The sequence below is a fragment of the Monodelphis domestica genome, chromosome 4, assembly GCF_027887165.1.
Source record: "Monodelphis domestica isolate mMonDom1 chromosome 4, mMonDom1.pri, whole genome shotgun sequence".
Lineage (NCBI taxonomy): Eukaryota > Metazoa > Chordata > Mammalia > Didelphimorphia > Didelphidae > Monodelphis > Monodelphis domestica.
In genome coordinates, this window is record NC_077230.1 from 13,522,191 (window position 1) to 13,546,840 (window position 24,650).

Consider the following 24,650-nt stretch of genomic DNA (forward strand, 5'->3'; position numbering starts at 1 on the left):
AATTAATTACAAAAACTAGCAATACTGGAACAAGAAAAAAATGCATTCCATTGCATTCCATTTTTTCTTAATCTATTCACTAGTGATCTGGGGCTAAATAGCACACAAAGACCAATTTAAGTTATGACCTGTCAAATACTAGCTCAAGTAAAGAGTTTTTTCATAAGGTCCTAAGGATCTGGGAAACATGAAGAAAGAGTTCTACAAGCATTTCTATCCCTGCAGATCTAGAAGTTGGAACTGAGAACCTGCTCTTCTCCTAGGATATGAGTCTGAGAGTTGTTATTTGCTTCTGAACATCCTTGCTAAGCACACAGAGTAATCTGCGACTGCTCTCCTCTCTCACATACCTGGACACAGGTACCCTTATCAGTTTACTCTGGAACTTGGATTTGGAATCAGATCATGAGCATAAAGCTACCAGTAGGTACCTCTTCCCCTGTGCTGCCTATGGTGCCTTGGTGCACAGTCTTGTCCTCTTTCAATTTCTATGCAGCTTGCTTCTGAACAGACATCATCCTCAATGTCTATTGACTTTTCTGTCTCCCTATGCTGACCTGCACCAGAAAAATGACTCATTGTCACTTTTCTTGGATTCATTCTCCCGTTGGGATATAGACTGGTGCCTTTTTTGGATCTCTTTGTAGGAATTGAGTGTGTATGAGGAAATTCCTGTACTTATTCTTGCTATTCTGCCATCTTGGCTTTGCCTTGAGGCAATTTCCCTATATTTATTTCTTACATTATAGTGTTCACATTTTTGGAGTTGTCATGTTCTTCTGTGAGATCTATAATCCTTAAACTGTGTCTACACATCCTATCTTTAAGTTTACTATGTTTGGCTTGATTCAAATACATGTAGATAAGCCATCAACAATCAAAAATATAGTCTTTTTAAAAAAACTGAATTTGTTTTCAAATATCATTTAATTTGTTTTTTCTTAGAATTAGTATAATAAAAGTTTTATTATTTAAAAAAAAGATTATGTTTGGTTTGTATGGAGATCATGTTCTCTTTTAACATTATTACTTTTGCTTTTCTTCTTCAAGATTTCTTTCATTTCTGTGTATTTGCATTCCCAATTTATCATTCTTTCTTTTTCTTCTTTAATAAGGTTTGTCACTGTTGATTCAAGTTTTTCTATTCTGTTGATTATTTCTGCTGTAAAATGATAATTGATATGTGGAGGCACAATACAATGGCAAAAAATAATTCTGTTCTCTTTCCTAATGCTTATAGGTTATGAGGGCAAGTTGTAGGCTTTCTTTTATAAGAAGATTGCACAGATAAATCATTTTTTCATTGTATTATATTTTTCATGCCAATTCTCTCTTCCCTGGATGGGACTATTCAAGAGATGATTACGTATTCATAGTGCCTTACAATTATCAGTGTCAGTAATGTAATTCATACTAAATCTAGTCATTATTTTAATCTAATATTAGCAAATGAAGGAAAAGGAGCCACAGAATTGTGTTCTGAATTCCAACAAAACTCTTGTCTAACGATCCAGGACAATTCTGAGAGACTTATGAGAAAGAACGTTATCCACATCCAGAGGAAGAACTGTGGGAGTAGAAACACAAAAGAAAAACAATTGCTTGATCACATGGGTTGAGGGGATATGATTGGGGATGTAGACTCATCACCGTAGTGTAAATATCAATAACATGGAAATAGGTCTTGACCAATGAATGACACATGTAAAACCCAGTGTAACTGCGTGTCAGCTACAGGAGGGGGATGGAGGAGGGAGGGAAAGAACATGAATTTTGTAACCATGGAAAAAATATTCTAAGTTAATGAATTAAATAAAAATTTCCAAAAAACTAAAAAAAAACAAAAAACAAAAAAACCCCAAACTGTTGTCCACCTGGAATCAGCACTCCAAACTATTCTATTCTTACTTTGCTAAACAGTCACTCCTAAATACTTTAATTCCTATTCAAAGTTCATTCAAACCACTTATACATTTCTTACCCAGCAAGGCATGTGAAAACATAAGGTGGGTCAGCTCTAGAAAAAAAAATAGCATATTGGAATCACAATAAATTTCTGTAAATTAGGTTTACAATCTAATTGATTAATGCATATATGTAATTACTGATCACTTTCTTACTAAAGCATATCAGGTATATATTTTCTCCCACTTGCTAAAGAAGTCTTAACTAAATGACTCCCAGAAATCAGTCTGTGCAATTATGAGGAATAATTTTAAATTTTAGTGAATTATAATGGAAATCAACTAGGAGAAAGAACGTTTTTAAGCTGAAACATAGTGATTTTAAAGAAAGAAAGCCATAGCTCAAGGATTATAGCTCTCCAAGAAGAACATAAGAACTCAAAAAACTTGAATACTATAAGAAACAATCTAGGAAAACTGCCTCAAGGTGAAGCCAAGATGGTAGAATAGCGGAAGGAAGTACAGTAAGTTCGCCACATACACACTAAATTTTTTATTTATTTTTATTGATTATAAAAAGTATATAATTTGGCAGAGCTTTAAAGTCTTTAAAGGCTTTCCTCCAATAAACTGTCACCTGTACATGTTAAGGTCATCTTTGATTCCTTGATCAATGTAACAACTGTACACGGATCTTCTGATTATCAATATAAATCAAGGTATGAAACATAGAGATGGGCTATTCTGAAGGATGTCCTACACAGTCTCAATGGAAAGAGAATTGTTTAAATATCACACCATCCTCTATATACTTTGATTTGCCAATGATATTGTATTGGCTGTATCAAGCTCTTGAATATTATAGACCCTCTTGAATGAGATCTATAATTCAAAATAAATTAGCAAAATGAGTTAATTTTTTAAAAGTAATAGAATTTATTTCTATGTAGTTTAGACCCTCCCTCCCACAGAAGGTATCATGTAGCAAATATATATATATATAAAATGCCTTTCATGTTTCCCTTTCATTCTCTGGAGGAGCACATTCACAAGTAATTCTTCAAATATTCAGTCTACAGCTGTGTATAATGTTCTCTTGGTTCTACTTATTCCATTCTTTCCATTACCTCATGTAGTTCTTTCCAAAATTTTTTGAAAATTAATCTTCTCATTGCTTCTTATGACATAGTAGCATTCCATCACAATTACATACCACAATTTGTTTAGCCATTCCCCCAATTGATGGACATTCCCTTGATTTCCAGTTCTTTGCCACCAAACAGAGAATGGCTACAAATATTTTGGAAGATAAAAGTTCTTTTCCTTTTCCTCTGATCTCCTTGGGAAAGAGATTCAGCAATACTACTGCTGAGTCTAAGGATATACACAGTTTTATAATTCTCTAGGCATTATTCCAAATTGCTCTCCAAAATGGTTGGATTAATTCAAAGTTCCACCAACAGCATATTAGTATCCCCATTTCCCCACAACTTTTTTAATTTTAGCTAATCAGATGGGTGTGAAATGATACCCCAGAATTGTTTTGGTTTGTGCTTTCCTAACCAGTAATGATTTAGAGCATTTCTTCATATACCCATATGGCTTTGAATTCTTTATCCAAAAACTACCTGTTCACATCTTTTGCCCATTTATCAATTGGAGGATGGCTCTTATTCCCCTAAATTTGACCAAGTTCTTCATGTATTTTAGATATGAGACCACTATCCAAAAAATTATGAAAATGTTTTCCTAATTTTCTATTTTCTTTTTGGCTACATTTGTTTTATTTGCATAAAATCTTTTCAGTCTAATATACTCAAAATTATCCATTTTATAGATCTTGATCAATGACACATGTAAAACCCAGTGGAATTTTATGTCAGCTATGGGAGGGGTTTGGGGAGGAGAGGGAAAGAACATAAATCATGTAACCATGGAAAAATATTCTAAATTACTTAATTGAATAAAAATTTCCAAATTAAAAAAAATTATCCATTTTACATCTCACCATGTTCTCCATCTTTTGTTTACTTATCAATTTCTGTCCTATCTATACATTTGATAGGGAAGACATTTCCTGTTCTTCTAACTTGCTTATGATATCTCCTTTTATGTCTAGATTATGTATCCATTTTGATCTGATCTTAATGAATTATGTAAGATACTGGTCTATACCTAGTTTTTGCCAAACTACTTTCCAGTTGTTTCAGCAATTTTTACCAAATAGTGACCTCTTATCCTAATAGCTTGGATCTATACTTTTGTCAAACACAAGATTACTATTGTCTTTTACTATTTGTTGTATTGTCTATTCAGTTCCACTAATCTACCTTTTTATTCCATAGTCAATACCAGATAGTTTTGATAGTTACTGTTTTATAATCCTGCTTAAAATCTGGTGCTGCTAGATCTCCTTCCTCTATATTAAAAAAATAATTCTTTTGGTATTTTGTTCTTTCAATTGACTTTTGTTATAATTTTTTCCTAGCTCGATATGAGTTTTTTGGTAATTTGGTTGGGATGGCATTGAATAAGTAGATTAGTTTAGGTAGGATTGCCATTTTAATTAGATTGGCTCTGACTATACAAGAACAATTAATATTTCCCCAATTATTTAGATTTGACTTTATTTGTTTAAAAAGTGTTCATGTAGCTTCTAGGTTTGTTTTGGCAAATAAAAACAAGCTAATTTTTTAAGAAAAAAATGAAGAGGGTACATTGTTCAGATTATGCCGTCTAGTAAGATGGGTTTCCACTGAGTTAATATGTTATGCATTCATCCTGAATGAGCGTTGTAGACGGACATCAAGCTTGGCTAAGAATTAAACAAGCATAGTAAGAAGGCTAGATCATATCAAAGGAATCTGCAGAGTACCTTTAACAATGCAAAATTGCTCCCTGATTCGAAAACCTATTTTTAACACTAATATTTTTCCTGCAAACAATATGGTAGGAATGGGGAGGTTGTGAATCCCGAACACTACAAACTCCTGAAAGAATACAAATTGTTAATGAATCAATAGGCAATGGAGAGATGTATGGTAGATGTAAGTAGATCGTAACACATCATCAGAGATGACTTATGGACAAGCAGCATAAAAAGAAATTCAGGAAATGCAGAATTGGAAAAGAAAGTTAAGATGATAATAGAATATCAGGGAAAGTGGATGGACAGCCCAACTACTGCCCTGCTACCTAGGAAATGTTCTAAGTAGAGAAGAACATAGACAGAAATCTCACAGATATTGAAAGTATGAATGTGTTGCAATCTGTACCAGTGAGAACATTAGCTACATTGAATGTATCCCAGGTACACACAAATATCAAATTATTCTTCAAAAGACAGAAGATTTACCCGTGGCTATCACTATCTACACGGCATTTAATGATTATGTGATTATACATATAAGATAAAAAAAATTCCAAACTTACCCCATGGGATGAAAAATTGTAATGCAATAAATAGAGTATGCTGGTTCAGAAGCATTGCTGTTAAGATGAACTTATTTTGTTTTCATGTCTGAAATGACATTAAATGAAAACATTATCTGATTTTAAAGAGCTTATTAAAAATACAAATATTAACTAGGCAGAAACAAAAGAATAAGAACACAAACAGAATTCAACAAATATTCATTAGTTCTAACTATGATTACATTATCATAGTGCATGCTGTGGCTAGCACAAACAAAAACAAAGTATGGTTCTAGAGCCATTTCCCAATAGATAAGTAATCAGAAAAAATACAAACCATTTTCAGAAGATGAAATGCAAATGATCAGTAACAGAAGAAAAAAGTTCCAATCACTAATAACAAGAGAAATGTACATTTAAATGACAATGTTTCACTTCAGATTAATCAAGTGAGCAAAGAAAAAGTGGGATGGAAATAATCCTTGTGAGGAAATAAGTACATGAATAAACTCTTGGGAGTTTCAAACTGGTTGAACTGTTCAAGAAATCAATCTGGAATTATTATGTGAGAATAATGACTAACATAAACCCTTTCAAGGCAGGGTTTGTCTCCTGCTGTTGTTTTGTCTCCCTAACATATGGCAAGATGCTTCGCGTATAAGAAGTGTTTTTTAGATGTTAGGATTGATTAGTTGCTAAAATGTTCATCCCCTTTTATTCAGCAATCTTACTACTGGGCATAAAACATAAAGACAGTGAAGACAGTTCTCATGTATTCCAATATATTCCTAGCAACATTATTTGCAGTAGCAAAAAAGAATGACCATTGAAAGGGAATGGATGAACAAGTTTTTCTGAATCAGGCTTTCATTCTTGACTCTGACTATACTTTCTTCCTTTCCCATCCTCAATCCTTAGGGAATTAGTTTAACTCTACACTATCCTATATACTTAAATCCCTTGTCTACTTGTTCTAGAAGGGATTGTCTTTTGAAATGCAGTCTATTAACCCTATTCTTGTGTTACTGAATGGACCAAGAGAAAAATCACAACGAAATGATCTTGACTACAAATTTGTCAAATCATTTCAACTGGACTCTCAATGATGCAAGACAAACCTTTTACACCTCCCTCATCAATTCGTTATCCTGATCACCTCAGCTAATGTTTTGATTTTTTTTATTGTTGTTAGTTTGAACTTTTATTTCTTATCTTTTACTTCCAAGAAGTATGTACTAAGTTAGGGCAAAAAGCATGCCCAGTTTATTTACTTTTCTTTCTTTAAAAATTAATATTATATTTCTCCCCAATTACTTGTAAAAACAATTTTTAACATTCATTTACAAAATGTTTTGAGTTCCAAATTCTCTCTCTTTCCAACTCTTCCTCTCTTACTCACTCCCATCTTTCCTCCCTCTCTGAGATTATTCTAAATCTTTTCATCCCAACTCAAGGGTCCTATCCTTTCTCCTCCCCTAATTACACTAGAGGTCCTTACCTCATACTTCACCAAAAAACGAAGCCATTTGCCAAAAGATTCCTTATCGTCTTCCTCCTTATTTCATATCATTCAGACATCTTCCTCCATTATCTCCTCCTAGACCTTTGTCATACATGAAGAGGTGGTCCTTTTATTTGCTAAAGCAAAACCCCTACATGCACCTTTCGTTCCATTCCCTGCCTTTTTCTGATGCATACTGCCTACTCTATCCTCACCATTTGTTCTTTCTGATCTTAGTTTCTGCCTACTGGCTATTTCCCAGCTGCTTACAAACACAACTATGTCTTCCTCTATCCTTAAAAAAAAAAATCAACAAACCCCAAACAACCCTAATTTGATCAGCTCTCCTCTCCATCTTGACCAAAGGTCAAAAATCCATCTGCACTCAATGTCTTAATTCATCTCTAAATGCTCAGAAGTATGTTTTCTGATTTCATCACTTAATCGAAACGGCACTCCAAAATTACCAGTCATTGATCACTACCAACAACAAAGTCGAAATACAAAGAAAAACACGAATGATCTCCATGGGGAAGACAACATACAACTGACTCCACTCAGGGGGAAGGTCCTGGCAGGAAAAGTGAGAGGAAAAAAGAGGAAAGAGCTCTAACAGAAGGTGGAATTTGAGCTGAGTTTTGAAAAGCCACAGTAGTCATGAGGCAGGAAGCATCCAGGAATGAGAGATCATCAGTGAAAAGGTACATAGCTGAGGGGGCAGCTAGGGGGTTCAGTGGATTGGGAGTTAAGCTTAGAGATGAGAAGTCCTGGATTAAAATATGACCTGAAATACTTTTTTAGCTGTGTGACCCTGAGCAAGTCACTTAACCCCCAACTGCCTAGCCCTTACCATTCTTCTGCCTTGGAACCAATACACAGTATTAGTTCTCATTAATTCTAAGTCTAATTAATTCTAAAATGGAAGGTTAGAGCTAAAAAAAAAAAGGCGAAGAGCTGAGATATTGTGTGTCCTATGTGAGGAATAGCAAGAAGGCCAATGCAGTTGGTGTATAAGGAGGAAAGGAAAGTATAAGATGACTGGATTCATCTAAAGAAGTTTGTAAAGGGCTTTTAAAGCCAAAAAAGCTCATTGGGATTGACTGAGTTGTTGTTGTTGTTGTTGTTGTTGTTGTTGTTGTGTGTGTGTGTGTGTACACCTGTTTTTTGGGGAAGATCATTTTGGCAAATGAATGAAGGATGAACTGATGTGACTGATTTCGTTGGTTTTTGGACTCCCAGTCCTTTTTCAGGTGTGTCCAAGTCTTCATGACCCGATTTGGGGTTTTCTACTGGAGTGGTTTGTAATTTCCTTCCGCAGCTCATTTTACAGATGAGGAAACGGAGGTAAACAAGTTTATATGAAGCCAACCAGGTTATTGCAACACTTCATGCATGACATGATGTGGACCTGCAGCAGCATGGCAGCTATGCGATTGGAGAGAAGGGGACAGATATGAGAGATGGTATTGCAAGGATACATTCTGGCAAAAGACTGCATATGTATGATGAGTGAGAGTGAGGAAGAAGAGGGCCCAGATAAGAGCCTTTGGGGGCCCCCATCATTAGAGTGTGACAGTGGATGAAGATTCAGTAAGAGAGGCTTAGAGGAGTAGCCAGACACAGGAACCTATCTCTTAGGGCAGATGGCCGAGAGCGCCATGGGCAAGTCTAACACTTTCTCCTAATCTTTTCACTATGGAGGATACCATTCTGAAAAGTGGGGAAGCCATAACGTTCAATGCCTTTGGCTCACGGCTCCCTCCTCTACCTTTTAAAACGTGGGAAATGAGGCAAAGGGCGTTAAATGCAAAGCCATTTCAGCATCCCAATCATAAGGTAGAAGAATCTTTCCAAATGCAAGAGGAAGTCCCTTCCTCGGAAGCTTTCAGCCTTCTCCAGCCACCTTCATCCTTTAAGGCTTCTTATCTTGTGCAGCCCGCCCCCTTCCCCGAAGAACTCTGCAAGCCAAAACAGCAATAAGGAGGCTACAGATAGCCCCCTGCAAAGGAGAAGCAGGATTTCTAGATTGTGCTGAAGCATGCAAAAATAGGGGAAGCTCGCAGCATTACAGAGCTGATCAAAACTCTTCAGCAACAAATTTTACACCAGATGATGGGAAATTAAGACAAATATTACCTGCTAAGAGCACATGGATTCTGATTAAAGTGCTACATTAAACAAGGAGGATTGACTTATCTTTCAGTCTTTTGCCCTTCCTTTCACTAAAGATACTAACAATATACTTAACTCTCTTCCCTCAGCTGACTGATCTGTCCTTGCTCTCTCTCCCCTGTCTGTTGCTGCAGAAACAGACAGAAATATTCTATGTCAACCTCTGCCTCCACCCATGCTTCATGTAGTATTAGGACCATTTAAAATGTATAGAAATAAGCAGGTAGAAATGTTTCTTCTACAAAACTTAGAAATGATTCCGATAGTACAGACGGAAGTTTAATTCAGCCTCTGGCCATTGAAATCCTGACTCCTCTAGACATCCAAAGCAGAGTATCGAGCTTCTAGCTAAAGCATACAGGGCTAGAGAAGACTAACACCGACAAGTCCTAGAACCAAACCATTCTCATCAATTCAATATAAGTTCATGGCAAGAAATTTCTTTACTTAAACATTGCTTATTGCAAAAGTGGGGCAAGAAAAAAGCCAAAAATCGTAACTCTGTGCCATAACACTGTTCTCTACCAGAAGTTACCTGGCACAGGTGAATGGGGAAAGCTTAATGAGCAACGCTTAAACTTAGAGCAAACCTTTCATCACTTTGGGCTACTAGCGTAAGGTTGAAGTGCGGTGAGGAGACGATCCCTCCCATAAGGACCATAAGATCATATCAAAGCATGAAAAATATTCCTTAAGCACCTAAAGGAAGACCAGTTTTAAAAAAAAAAAGCAGAGCACGTGTTTGCCCTAACTAGGAAGCAAACAGACATTTTGCAATCAAGAGGACAAACGGAGCAAAAAGACTTTCTTATCAGCAAACCTCTCCACCAGTTCAGCATTTCTAAAAGGAACAGGTCTTTTGAAGCAGGACCAGAGAAGGCAGGAGGACTATTATTTAAATGCAAAGGTATAAACCTGTTATGTCTTTCAAACAGATCTTTGCTAAGAGATGGTATTATTATGAAGCAAAATTTAAAAATTAAATTGTCTTAACTTGGATTGGACATGGCAAATTTATATAGGAAGGTCCAATTGTATTTCTTATAAGGCAAAGTTTTAAAGTTAAAAATCTTTCTCTGACTTTTGTCATATGCTACAGGAGATATTTTATCTGTAATAATATTTTAAAATGAATTATTGTATAACGGTAGGCTAAACAGCAAGGTATAAACACTAATTTTTCAAGGCTTTCAGAGGTAAATCCTCATGGACTCTTGCAACCATGTGACTCACTACCAAAACTATTTGGATCTGGAAAGGAAACTTAATCAAGCAGTTTGATAAATTAATGGAGGGCAATATTCCTGCACCTCAGGTTACAAGTTTTTATGGCAAGCATTGAATATTATCAAAAGCAAAATTAATAATCTGCAAATTTTTAATTGACTAGCATCCATTGGCATATGCTTTAGAAAACTTTCCTATATATTCCAATTTTAAATATGTAGAAATCATTAAATTTTTAAACAGGACATAAGGTCAACAAGGATAAAAATTAGCAGTCATTATTTAAAAACCTGTATAAAGTTAAAAAATTGTATGTAAAGCACATTACTGCTACTTTATCCAAAAAGCAAATTAATTAGAATTACTCAATATCAAAATAATATAGCATCAATTCTAAATATGAGACACATTCTCAGCATTGCAAGGCATCAGAGTAAAAACAGTGCTGGTAGGATTCAAATTGTTAAGCAGTAGTAAATTATTAAGGTTATTAATTAATTTGTTAACCAGTAACAGTGACTTAGGTGTGGTTTAGAATGGGCAACACTACCACTCATTCAAATTGCACATATCAATCCTGATCATTATTGCAGTATAAAACCAATTACTAGTATACAAGCTCAAATGTTACTTGCACTAGGTGGTCCATTTTTGGCAACAGAATCTTGTAAAACTCTTAGGTAAAATTGATAATTCCATTCATATTATCAAAATCTTCTCAGTCATAAATTTACATTTGACAGTTTAAAAATAATAACATCACTGCAATTGCAATGCTAACATTTACTGCAACTATTTAGGGTATGGCAGCTATTGATGCATGCACAGTATAAGTTTATACAAAAGCAAAAGCTGCATGCAGATAGGCTACTGCTTAAGTTCATAGCACAAGCTGGTAAAATCAAATGTGATTTATGGCATAAGGTTTTTATGATTATTGGTTTAAAACGTGAATATTAAACATCTACGTATGCCATATTGCAAAGCCAAGGTGAAATCATTATCAAAGGCAAATAGCCTTGGGGACACTGCTTTGGGCAGACACAGATCACTTGCACTCTCTGACACATCAGAGTGCCAAGTCCAGTATTCCTCCATATTTTATGCACACAAGTGAAATTGCCTACCAGTGCAAAATTTTGTGAATGTTATCATGTCACTCATGCACTTCAAACATGTGTCTGAACTGGACATTGTGGACTAAGGGAGGCATTACAACATGCTCCTGTGGTATAAAAATTTAAAAGCTAACATGTGATGGGAGATGCAAAGTTGGGAAGTATGCAAAGTTATTACAGATCTTTTAAATAATTGGGCACATCTAACTATTCCAAAACAATTGTGGAGTAACAGTGCTTGTAGCAGCAATACATGGGCTGAATGGGATAATCCATGGCCTAAATGCAAGCAATTTCAAAAGGGCTCAAAAGAATTGATAAGCCCCAAACTCCAAACACACGAAGGAGATATTTTCAGCCACTTTCTAATTTAACAAGACCCAATAAGGCTTTCTTTTGGGGTCGAGATTTTCTGTTTATTTTCCCAGATACCAGAAGTCCATGGAAGAAAACTGAAATGATCCAGCTGAAAGACAGTCTGCCCAGAAAGTCAATGCAGATGTGCCTGGCACCATCCACAACATGGCACCGATGCCAGACAACAGGAAAAGCAGCCAATGAGCTGGAAAAACCATCACTGCCCTATAGGCAGGTCTAATGCAATATCCACACAAATGTACTTGTATGAAAGACAATCTACCTAGAGAAAAATATCATTGTTACTCACTAGCATTCTATTCTGCCAGTATATGGGTATTTGTTGTAAGATCTAGGTTGATCATGTACCTGAAAACTTCAAAGGGTATTTGTACAATATGTAATCTGCAATTATTTTAGTGGAATTGTTCCATGTTACCCAAATTTGATCAAATGAATATCATACTATTGATATGTTAAAACAATGCAGTGAATACTGTCCAATTGTAACACAAATTGTTGCTATCATCCAAAATGTATGTATAATATTTATCTTATAGGATTCATTTTAAATTTGTAAGAACGAATTAGATCTTCATTAGAATCAATCTTATTCTATACGTTTTTGGAAAAGGCATTGAAGCTTTTAAAAAGAAAAACGGGGTGGAAATGGTATTACTAACCATCTATCTCTCCTACACCCCAGAAGGAATATGAGCTAATATTATTAAATCACAATTCCCATGTAATGATAAACATTGCATTGTATGTTGTACATGGATTGGGCTGAATATTGCCAGGAGATTAAGACTGTCAGGGACCCAACAGGATGATAATTTTGGGTCGAGATTTTGTTTGTATGTTTACAGAGAAGGAAAACACCTGGTCACCCACCAAACACGTCATGCCATGTGGCACGGACCAGGAAGAGAAGCAGACGAGTACCATCTATGATGCCAGCTAATTGCATAACAAGCACGCGGGAAGAAACCATTATTGGTGACTATAAAAACCAAACACTGACATTACACTACTTTTAATGACATTTACTATTCTACTGATGGACAATTGTCATGCTGACATCCATTGGTCTTTTATTACTAAACCAATATCAAGCATGTCAACTTGTATGGACTAAACCCCACTCGTATATATCTATGACACCAGATGGATCCCACACTGCAAAGACTTTATCATGGGATCTAAATCGAAACAGCTATAATTGTTCAAACACTAATGTATATCTTTCATTTTGGATATCTGTTATATATGTCAAAAGGAAATTTATTTTGTATGCATTGTAAAACTCCTTGTATTGTAAAAATTGGTCTATCACCAAGGGAATAGACATTGGTACGACTCTCCAAAGGAAAGGAGATAGACATTTTTCATTCATAACACAAACCTAGCAACCCTGACTACAAAAATTATGCTCAATGCAGGAGATGCTGCACAGGAATGTTCAATGGACAGATGGTCCTGATACCACTCTTAAAAAAGGGATGAGATATCAGGCAAAATGCACTTTAGAAATTTTTAATTAGGAACCAACATTATTGAAAATCATCTACATCTATGTGTAGGTTATATTCCTGACAAAATCTATGTAGACATTATGAGCCAACTGCCATTGCTGTAGTTAAATGATAATATCATTGTTGATCATTACTCCTGAAACCCCATCTCTTGGGTAATGTCTTTAGGGAACTCTTTCTTGCTCTCTAACACTAATCCCAGAATTCAGGCAGGCCACTGGATTCGGGGTCTATTAGCTTCCACTTCAAGTACTGGAAGACGTCCTGGTACATGAAAGTAAAGCCTAGGTTGGACAATCTCTGTGGATGCACAGTTGTTGACCCTCCTAGATGGAATAGGTTATTACACACATACATGGAGCAAGGGCAAAGTATACACCAAGTTTCTCCTTTTTTGGAGTATGTATTGAAAATAGGAAAAAAATTGGCACTAATAAGATTGTAGAAAAAGAACATTGAATATTATTCATTTACAACTAGGAAAAATAAGTTACATCAAACTCTATGAACAAGTAACTGTAGAAATTGCTTCTACATAGAACACAAATCAAGCTTCTATTAATACAAACATTGGTTTGGTGAAATGAATTTTGCAAACATTGGTTATGTTATATTCTTGGTTATTATATTGATTAATTCATTTATAGCAGAGATTTAAATAAGGCTCATATAAGAAATATGCAGCCAGAATGTACAGTCATTTCATTAGCTTCATTTTTGTTATGTCTTCAACAAATCAAAATGTCATAGTTATGGCAAAATTGATATTTGTATTAATGTTTGCACTACTGTTTGAAAAATGTAAAAGATGCTAATCTATTTGGTATGCTATTCAAAAAAAAGGGGGGATAAGACAGAAAGTAATTTTAAGAACATTTTTATACCATTTTAATATCATTTTTAATCCTATTGAGCAATTTTGATTTGATGCTCTCACTTTTCTCCAAATATTTTGGTTATACTATGTTGTTTTCATTTTTCTCATATTTTGAAGTATATTTCAAGTACTTTTAACACTCTAATCCTGAGCAATGAAGGTGCACATTTTTTCTCTTTATATGTACCCAACAGAATGAAATTATAAGAACATGACAGCATTTGTTAAGTTGCAGGGGACTATACTGGGAAACCATCACTGATTGCATAAAAAGGGAATGCAGAGGACACCTCAATGGGCCGGATAGCCAAAGCCACACACACAGGCATATATTCCATAAGAGATGGATATATGTGAGCTGCTGAGGTTGGGGGTCCTGGGACACGGTGCTTGACAGCCTCATTCACAGGTGGCTCGGGGACCAAAGTCCAACCATATTGCCATGTGGCAGGCATCTAGGCGGGTATCCCTAAAATGCATAATCAGTACAAGGGAGAAAAAGGAAATTCCCCCTCATATCCAGATGCAGTCATCTTTTATCTTGCTACAAAAGCACTGACAACTTCTTGTAATCCTAACTGTGTGTGGGTGATAATCTAATGCACCTATCCTATGTTCTATGGGACTACTACCTCAATAATTCAGGATAATCAGAGTGAAAACTATTTTCTCATTACTTTTGTCATTATTTTTAATCGTTTATGAAAATTTTCATTCTTGATTTTGATTGTTTAGTATTAAGAACACATTTTATCTTTGCAATAATCTTTATGAGTAAAGAGGAAGATTTTATTATTCTCATTAATCACACTTATTTTTTCAGCCAAGGCTTTGGCAATATATTTTGAATATCTACTTTTAATCACCTCAAGCATCAATTGATGATGCTACATGATTTTTATATTTTAATTTTAGTCACATTTCTATATCAATCACCTTTCATTTTATTTTAAAAAACAAAAAAGGGGGATATGTAGCATCCCAAGCATATTCACATCTATGAATCATAAATGACTGTATGGCGACGGTGTCTCCAAGCATAAGGTTTTACCGATAAGGTTTGTGACGGTAACCTTGACCTGACCACGCGGCCTGTTGCCTAAGACAAACTCATTAACTTGTTCAGAGCACTCGCCCGGGAAAGTGCGGGTTATAATCTACACGCCCAAAAAGGTGTTACTCTCACCCCACTATCCAATCCTTATTGTCCATGCTGTGTAACGTGGTTACTACGTGCTTGAGAATACTTCCCTAATCAGAGGAAGGCAATAAATACAGAGGCAGCGACCTTGAATCTCTCTCTCTCTCTCTCTCTCTCTCTCTCTCTCTCTCTCTCTCTCTCTCTCTCTCTCTCTCTCTCTCTCTCTCTCTCTCTCTCTCTCTCTCTCTCTCTCTTCTCTCTCTCTCTGATCTTTAATCCTCTCTAGCAATGTCTCTGTCTCTCTCCTCTTAACCTTCTCCTTCCCCGAGGCTGTAGCCATCTCAGCCTGCATTCCCTATCTTAATCTCCTCATCCACCTCCTCTTCCTTTGTACTCATATTTTCCTATCAAGGAGTATATCATAGGGGTTGCCTGCCCTATCCAACCACTGACTTGTCCGTGTCTGTCATTCTTCACCCTGGTTCTCAGTTCCTATCTCTCCTCGGGTCCCATCACAAAGGTGAGCCCCTTCCTTTGTGGGACCCTGCTGGTCAGGGAAGTCCATAAGTGACACCCCACAGAGAAAAAACTGGTGAGATTTGTTAATATTTTTTGTACTTTGAAGACAGCAATTTCAGCTGAATAATGAGGTCAGAAACCAGAAAGGAGTGACAGGAAAGGAAATGAGAAGCATCACTTGGATCAGTTATTAAGGAGTTTAGTCACAAAAGGGAGTGATAGCTAGTTGGGATGGATGGGTCAAGGGAGGGCTTTTGTGGATGGGGGAAGATATGGGAGTGTTCATGGTCATTAGGGAAACAGGCAAGTACAGGGAACTATTGAAGATGAGTGAGAGTGCCAATGATATGGGCATTTGGCTTCTGGGTGGAGGTGTCCCTGGCCTTTAGGCAGCAGTATGTGGCTATAAAATGGAAGGCAATTTTGAGGGGCTTGGGGGGGGGAAGTGGGGGTAGGTAAGGCCACTTATGAGGAATTATACAAGGTTGGAGAGAGTGCCAGGAACACTATGGAATGTTTGCTCAGGGAAGCTAGGAAGCTCCCCTCCTTCTTAGACAGGCATAGGCAAAGAAGTTAGAATGGAGTTGTAACAACCTTTCAGTTTAGGAAAAACAACTCTCCTCACCTATGGTTCTCCATTCTCTGCAAAGATGGGAGGAAAGAGTTGTGTTTTTTCCATTTTTATTCAGGGCTAACTAAAAGTCATCATAATTTTTCTAACTAAATTGTTTAACTATTGTGTAAATTGTTTTCCTGGTTCTACTTCATTCTACAATACTCCATGTTTCTCTAAATTCACCATATTCAATTTTACTAACAATGCTTTTGATTCCATTATATTCACATTCCACAATGTATCTGGACACTCTCCAATAAATAAGCAACTATTTTATTTCTAAGTCTTTGCTACGACAAAGAGTGCTGCTACAAACATTTTTATGAACATGGGTCTTTCTATCTCACTTTGACCTCCTGGGAATATATGGCTAGCAGGGGAAGATCTGGGTCATAGCTTCTGTACTTCTTTAGTTTTCCTTTTATAGTCTTAATTTATGAGACCATATCATTGGAAATCTGCTTTTCAAAGGCACATGACTAACTGCCCAGCATCCTTTCTACTTGACCATAGGATATTAATTTTAGCTAGAATTGACTATTCAGTAAATATTTATTTTTAAAACTCTTACCTTCCAACAAAAGATTAAGACTATCAAGGGAAATAATGAAAATGCAAAGGAAGGTGGCCTTGCAGTCCCAGATCTCAGACTATACTATGAAGCAGTGATCATCAAAACAATTTGGTACTGGCTAAGAGACAGAAAGGAGGATCAGTGGAATAGACTCGGGGTAAGTGACCTCAGCAAGACAGTATACGATAAGCCCAAATATCCCAGCTTTTGGGACAAAAATTCACTATTTGACAAAAACTGCTGGGAAAACTGGAAGACAGTGTGGGAGAGATTAAGTTTAGATCAACATCTCACACCCTACACCATGATAAACTCAGAATGGATGAATGACCTGAACATAAAGAAGGAAACTATAAGTAAATTAGGTGAACACAGAATAATATACATATCAGATCTTTGGAAAAGGAAAGATTTTAAGACCAAGCAAGAGTTAGAAAAAATTACAAAATATAAAATAAATAATTTTGATTACATTAAATTAAAAAGGTTTTGTACAAACAATACCAATGCAATCAAAATTAGAAGGGAAGCAACAAATTGGAGAAAAAAATCTTCATAACAAAAACCTCTGACAAAGGTCTAATTACTCAAATTTATAAAAAGCTAAATCATTTGTACAAAAAATCAAGCTATTCCCCAATTGATAAATGGGCAAGGGACATGAATAGGCAATTTTTAGATGAAGAAATCAAAACTATTAATAAACACATGAAAAAGTGTTCTTATAAAATTTCTTATAATCAGAGAAATGCAAATCAAAACAACTGTGAGATATCACCTCACACCCAGCAGATTGGCTAACATGATAGCAAAGGAAAGTAATGAATGTTGGAGGGGATGTGGCAAAGTTGGGACATTAATGCATTGCTGGTGGAGTTGTGAATTGATTCAACCATTCTGCAGGGCAATTTGGAACTATGCCCAAAGGGCGCTAAAAGACTGCCTACCCTTTTGATCCAGCCAAAGCACTGCTGGGTTTATACATCAAAGAGATAATAAAAAAAAAGACTTGTGCAAGAATATTCATAGCTGCGCTCTTTGTCGTGGCAAAAATTAGAAAATGAGGGGATGCCCTTCAATTGGGGAATGGCTGAACAAATTGTGGTATCTGTTGGTGATGGAATACTATTGTGCTCAAAGGAATAATAAAGTGGAGGAATTCCATGGGAACTAGAACAACCTCCAGGAAGTTATGCAGAGTGAGAGGAGCAGAACCAGGAGAACATTGTACACAGAGACTGATACACGGTGGTACAATCGAATGTAATGGACTTCTCCATTAGTGGCAATGCAGTGACCCTGAACAATTCAGAGTGATTTATGAGAAAGAACACTATCCACATTCAGAGGAAAAACTGTGGGAGTAGAAACACAGAAGAAAAACAACTGCTTGAATACATGGATCGAGGGGATATGGTTGGGGATTTAAACTCTGAATGAACATCCTAGTGTAAACATCAACAACATGGAAATGGGTTCTGATCAAGGACACATGTAATACCCAATGAAATTCCGCATTGGCTGCAGGAAAGGTGGGACGGAAATAATATAACTCTTGTAACCAAGGAATAATGTTCTAAATTGACTAATTAAATAAAAAAAATTTTTAAAAGAAATAAAGGTGATATAAAACCAGAAAAAATAGTCTATTTTAATAAATCCTGCATAAGGTGACGAGAAGGGGGTATCAATGAGCTATTGCAAAAGTGAAACTGACAGGCTTAACAGATTGGATCAGGGGTAGGGACAGTGAGGGATAGTGAAAAATTCAGGAAGACTCCTGGGTGGCAAGCCTGAGGGACTAGAAGGACAGTGTTGCCCTCTAACGTAAAAGGGAAGGTGGAGAGAAGAGTTTTAGGGAAACAGATAACTAGTTTCTTTTTGGACACAGTGAAAAAAAAATTTTAACCCTTACCATCTATCTTAGGATCAATAGTGAGTATCCATCATCCCAAAGCAGAAAACTGGTAAGGGCTACTAGGCATTGGGGGTTAAGTGACTTGCCCAGGGTCACACCTAAGTCATATCTGAGAGCAAATTTGAATGTAGGATCTTCCATCTCCAGGCCTGGCTCTATTTACTGAGCCACCCAGCTGCCCTGGACATATTGAATTTAGAATGTTGACTGGACAGCTGACTCATGATGTCTGAAAGGCAGTTGGAGAGGTGAGATGAATAGAAATTGGAGCAAGATAGTTAGATAGGAGCATCATCGGCATAGAGAAGTATGCCGAGCCAGGAAGATCACAAAGGGAAGCAATAGAGAGCTGTAGCTCCAACCAATAAAGTACCAGGTTGGCACTATTTTTCAGATGAGGAAATTGTGGTTGAGAGAGGTGTTTACCACACATACATGCCCAGCGTCACAGGGTTAGTAAATGTTTTCCGGGGGATTGAAACTTGGGCCTTTCTGACTTTAAGTGCTGTGGATGGAGATCCACTCCCAAGTTCTCTCTCTGGAAGCTCCCCGAGGGCAGGACAGTCACCCATCTATATTTGTTCCTCAGTTCCTAGCACAATGCCCAGCACATGGTAGATACTGGATCATAAAAACAAAATGACTTTGGTCAATAACTAAAAGTTGTTGATTTATTCGAATCACTGTTTGCCAGTAAAATTGCTACTCCTGTAATTTAGACAAGCAACCATCAAGGGGTGATAGTGTGCATGCAGAAAATATAAACAAGCTTTTGAACTGAGTAAAGTGTGACTAATTTATGGGACTCTGTGCTACAATGTTATATTATAATAAAAGAGAAACATAGCCTGATCTAGAGAATAAAGAGCTGGCTTTGTGCATCAGGTACACCTGACTGAAAGTACTGTTCCTGACATGAATTGGTTTATGATTTTAGGAAAGTCATTCAACTACGAGGGGCCAAAAGCAGGCCCAAGATAAATTTCAGAACAATTGCCTTTATAGAGTCTTTATAGAGGCAGTTTCCTCACCCAGATTCTTCTGCACCAAAGAAATCACAATTGTGGATATACACATATACATACACATATGCACATGTATGTATACACATATATGGGTGTATGCATGTGGACATGTGTGCATGTGTGCATGTGTGTATGTGTGTAGTTCCCTCCCTCTTCTCCTTCCTACTTCAGGGAAGGTGCTAATATCCTCTGACTCTTTCTTGGCCTTGATGTCTCTTTTAATTGGCCAGAGGGCCAGAAATCTGTGGTTTTACCAAAAGGGCACTCTCTGCCCCTCAGGCATTTCTTCCTGCTGGGTTTGAGGTTGTGAAAATGAGTCTCTTGATTCTCTTAGCTCTGGACCATCAATTCAAGGACATTTTCCCTTCTATAATCCCCCAAACATTACCTTTTACTTAAATTTATGTCTGGGACCAAAAAAAGGCATTGATTATTAATTTTAGGTGATACATGATGGTTCTTTAAATACCTGAATACAACTCTCATAACCATCCCAAGAACAAGTACTACCAGGTACAATGGATAGAGTGCCAGGCCTGCCCTTAGGAATATTCATCATGATTTCAAATCTGGCCTCAGCTGCTTTCTGTGTGACACTGGGTAAGTCATCTAACCCTGTTTGCCTCAGTTTTCTCATCCATAAAATGAACTAGAGAAGGAAATGGCAAACCATTCCAGTATCCCTGCCCAAAAAAAACCCAAATTGGGTCAGGAAGAATTGAAAAAGGCTGAAAATGACTGAATAACAACAATGTCCATCCTAAATCTTCACCATTCCTTCACCATTCTCATTGCCCTTCTATGGATGTTTCCCGTTTATTAATTTCACTTCTAAACTTTAGTGTCTGACTTTTAGAATGTTATTCTCCAAAGAGAATTCCTTCAAGAACACTTTCAAATTGGGATAATTAGGGGAGTTTAACTGAGAGCCTCATTCTGAATTATTGATCATTTCTATCCAATATGTTACACATATGTGATCATATATTCCTCTGAGGAAACTTCATTAGACTCTTACTGCCATTCTTCCTATTAAAGAAGTCGGGAGATGTAAAAAAGTCGCAGAGCAAGGATCTGACTCTATTCCCAAGTCCACAGCCAGCCATGGGAGGAAGTGCTCAGCATACTTCACAACTTCCGGCTGTCTCTAGGTCTCCTAAACCAACTCCACTCCAGAACAGCTGCTTTAGGTCCCAGCAAGGCCCAAGATATATGCCCCCCGGGTTAGTGGAAGAAAGAAAAGCTCGGAAGAGACCATACCAGAGTCAGACAAGGAAGTAGAAATGAACAGAAGTTGCAAAGAGATCAATTTAAACTTGATATCAGAAAAAGTAGAATGGTCACCCCAAAGTGATCTGAATTGCCTCTAGAGGTGAGGATATCCCTTTCCTTAAAGGTCTCCCCAAGTAGAAGATGGAAACACTTGTGGGGCATGTTATGGAGGAGGGAGCTGTTCCCTTAGTAAGATTGGAGAGTGGCCGAGTTCCTTTCCATTCCTCAAAATCGGGGATGTCCTGTCTTCTTCACCTATCCCTCTTAAAAGTCCTTATTAGGGGGCAGCTGGGTAGCTTAGTGGATTGAGAGCCAGGCCTAGAGATGGGAGGTCCTAGGTTCAAATTTGGCCTCAGACACTTCCCAGCTGTATGACCTTGGGCAAGTCACTTAACCCCCATTGCCCAGCCCTTACCACTCTTCTGCCTTGGAGCCAATACACAGTATTGACTCCAAGACGGAAGGTAAGGGTTTAAAAAAAAAAGTCCTTATTTCCCCTCAAGGCTCTAATGCCACCTTTTGGAGACCTTTTCCCATTCCCCTCGATGTACATTCCCATTTAAAGGGACCTTCTGTTCTCAGGGACTTAAGACAAAGAATGCTCTCCTCCTCCAGAGCAAGAACTGTTGGTGTCCAAAAAGATAATAAGGAAAAAGACGTGTACAAGAATATTCATAGCTGCACTCTTTGTGGTGGCCAAAAACTGGAAAATGAGGGGATGCCCTTCAATTGGGGAATTGCTGAACACAATTGTGGTATATGTTGGTGATGGAATACTATTGTGCTCAAAGGAATAATAAAGTGGAGGGATTCCATGGAGACTGGAACGACCTCCAGGAAGTGATGCAGAGCGAAAGGAGCAGAACCAGGAAAACATTGTACACAGAGCCTGATACATTGTGGTACAATCGAAGGTGATGGACTTCTCCATTAGTGTCAATGCAGTGACCCTGAACAATCTGCAGGGATCTAAAAAATACTATCCACAAGCAGAGGATAAACTGTGGGAGTAAAAACACCGAGGAAAAGCAACTGCTTGACTACAGGGGCTGAGAGGAAATGACTGAGGAGAGACTCTAAATGAACACTCTAGTGCAAATACCAACAACATGGAAATGGGTTAGAAACAGGAACACATGTGATAACCAGTAGAATCACGCGTAGGCTAGGGGGGTAAGGGGGGAGGAAAAGAAAATGATCTTTGTTTCCAGTGAATAATGTTGGAAATGACCAAATAAAATAATGTTAAAAAAAAAGAACTGTTGGTGTCAGAATACAGATGAAAGTGTCTGATTTTTTCCATTTTGGGGGCAGAGCAGTTATATTATGGGGTTTTCATTTTAAGAGATTACTCACTCACAAAAATGAATAATATGAGGGGGCAGCTGGTTGGCTCAGTGGATTGAGAGTCAGGCTTAGAGATGGGAGGTTCAGATCTGGCCTCAGACACTTCTCAGCTGTGTGACCCTGGGCAAGTCACTTAACCCCCATTGCCTAGCCCTTACCACTCCATTGCCTTGGGACTAATACGCAGTATTGATTCCAAGACGGAAGGCAAGGGGTTAAAAAAAAAAAGAATAACATGGAAACATGTTTTCTGCGATAATACATGGATAACCCAGGTTGAATTGCTTGCCAGCTCCGGGAAGGGGGAGGGAGACAATCATTTGGAAAATTCATGTGGAAATTTATTACATGGAATTGGTAAAATAAATGAATAAATAGCATTAGAACCCCAAGTAAGCTTCTTGAGGGCAGGTTTTGGCGTTTTTTCGGCGGGGGGGGGAGGGGGGAGAGTTCTAGCGCACAGCAGTGTCTAATTGCTCACTCACTGATTATCTTCTGGCCTGATCTCTCAAATGAGCGGAGGTTGTATTACCGGAGATTCTAGATACTTTCTCTTTGTCCATAGGAAAAGAAACCCCAACCCTCGTTTTACCTTTGCAGCGCAGAATCTCGGCTCTTTCGGTTCCATCACGGCCTCGGCCGGGTCTCTGTCCTCTTCTGGGGATGCCAGAGATTGGGGGTGAGGGGGATGAGCTCGGGAAAAGGGCTCATGGGGCTGGGCCCGGGGCTGGGGCTGCCGTCCGAGTGAGGACAGTGCAGTGGGCAGCAGGGAGGAACCTCGGATCCCGAGTTGAATGCCTGTCCCAGATTCCGTTCTCTCCGGGTTGCGCAAAGGGGGAAAATCCACAAGAGGTGAAAAGAGCCTGGAAGGAGCCAAAATGGGGGCGGAGGTGGGTGGTAAGCGGGCGAGGGTGGAGAAATGGGGGCAAGGAGTGAGAGGAAATGATGACAGTAATGCTAGTCTTTGAAAAATGTTCATTGAGCCCCCAAGTGGCGAGGGAGGAGTAGTGTTCTGGGGTGCGTCGGAAATGTGCACCGTGCAAAAGAGACCACTTATGGGGCCGAGTTCTGTGTATATTCAAAGCAACCCAAAAGGCAGCAGGGAGCCCAGGGTCTAATGGAGGGCGTCCATACAAGGTAAGTTGGAGATGACCAACAGAGGGAATGGCCAGGAGTTTCTTGAAGCTGGGATTTGAAGGAATAGAGAATCTAGAAGGTTGGGACACGAAAGGAAAGCTTTCCAAAGTGAAAATGTCTGGAGTGGGCACTTGGGAGTGCCTTGTGCAAGGAGCGGCAAGGGGCAAAGCAGAGTAGGTGGGCGTAAGGTAGAAGACCAGCAAGGTAGGAGGGGCCAGATGATGAGGCCTTTGAACAACAAACCAGATTTTAGGTTCCATCTTGCCACTAGTGATAAGCTCCTGGAGTTTATTGAAGGGGCTGGGGGTAAGGGAGGAGAGATCAAATGCTAATTGGGACTTGGAATCCCAGGAAGCCAGGAGGGAGAGCATAAGGGAAAGCCAGGGAAATTCTGGGAGGTGGGAAATGATTGCTTTGTTCAAGAAATAGCAAGGAAGCCAGTGTCCTTTGCATTGCTGAGTATGACAAGGGGACAAAAAGTATAAGAAGATTCAAAAGGAAAGGTAGGGTATAGGGCTAAGTTATGTCAATATGGAAATCTAGAAGTCCCCAGTTTATTTAGTTGGGAGGTGGAAACCCCAGGTTTGACCTTGTCACAGGAGAGGTTTCCCCCGAGGGAAGGTCCCACTTCACGAGACAATAGACATCCACTTCAGCCTTGGCGCAGTCGTTCTCACAAGCTGAAGGTCCCAAGTTCAAAGCTTGACTTTGGATGGGGTCTACCTCCCACCTGAAGTGGATGTCTATTGTCTGGTGAAGTGGGACCTTCCAACCTCTCCTGTGACAAGGTCAAAACCTGGGTTTCTACCTCAGTTATAAAGAGCTTTGGATGTGTGAGATTTAAAATGGTTGAGGTCTTAAACTATAGTGATTAAAATAGTGGAAGATATAAATTGTGATAGATATGAGAGGGTGAGTAAATTTGACCACAGAAATATGTTTCACTACAGTGTCTTGGGTTTAAAATCAAATATAAGGTGGTCACCAGGGAAATAT

At 38.1% G+C, this 24,650-nt stretch overlaps 1 protein-coding gene across 2 annotated transcripts in view; it reads right to left on the bottom strand.

The window, feature by feature from the left end:
- IFNAR2 (interferon alpha and beta receptor subunit 2) overlaps positions 1–23,487 on the bottom strand; it is a 52,150-nt gene extending 28,663 nt beyond the window's left edge. Inside the window, exons 1-3 of one of the 2 annotated variants that reach the window (XM_056826061.1) lie at positions 23,110–23,473; positions 5,337–5,424; positions 1,982–2,017 (exon numbers count right to left, since the gene is read on the bottom strand). In XM_056826061.1, the coding sequence (XP_056682039.1) occupies positions 1,982–2,017; positions 5,337–5,391 (91 nt within the window). In that variant the 5' untranslated portion in view covers positions 5,392–5,424; positions 23,110–23,473. Of the gene's footprint in view, positions 1–1,981; positions 2,018–5,336; positions 5,425–23,109 lie in introns of both variants that reach the window. The other variant, XM_056826062.1, reaches the window with a different exon arrangement.
- Between the last annotated feature and the right edge of the window lie 1,163 nt (positions 23,488–24,650).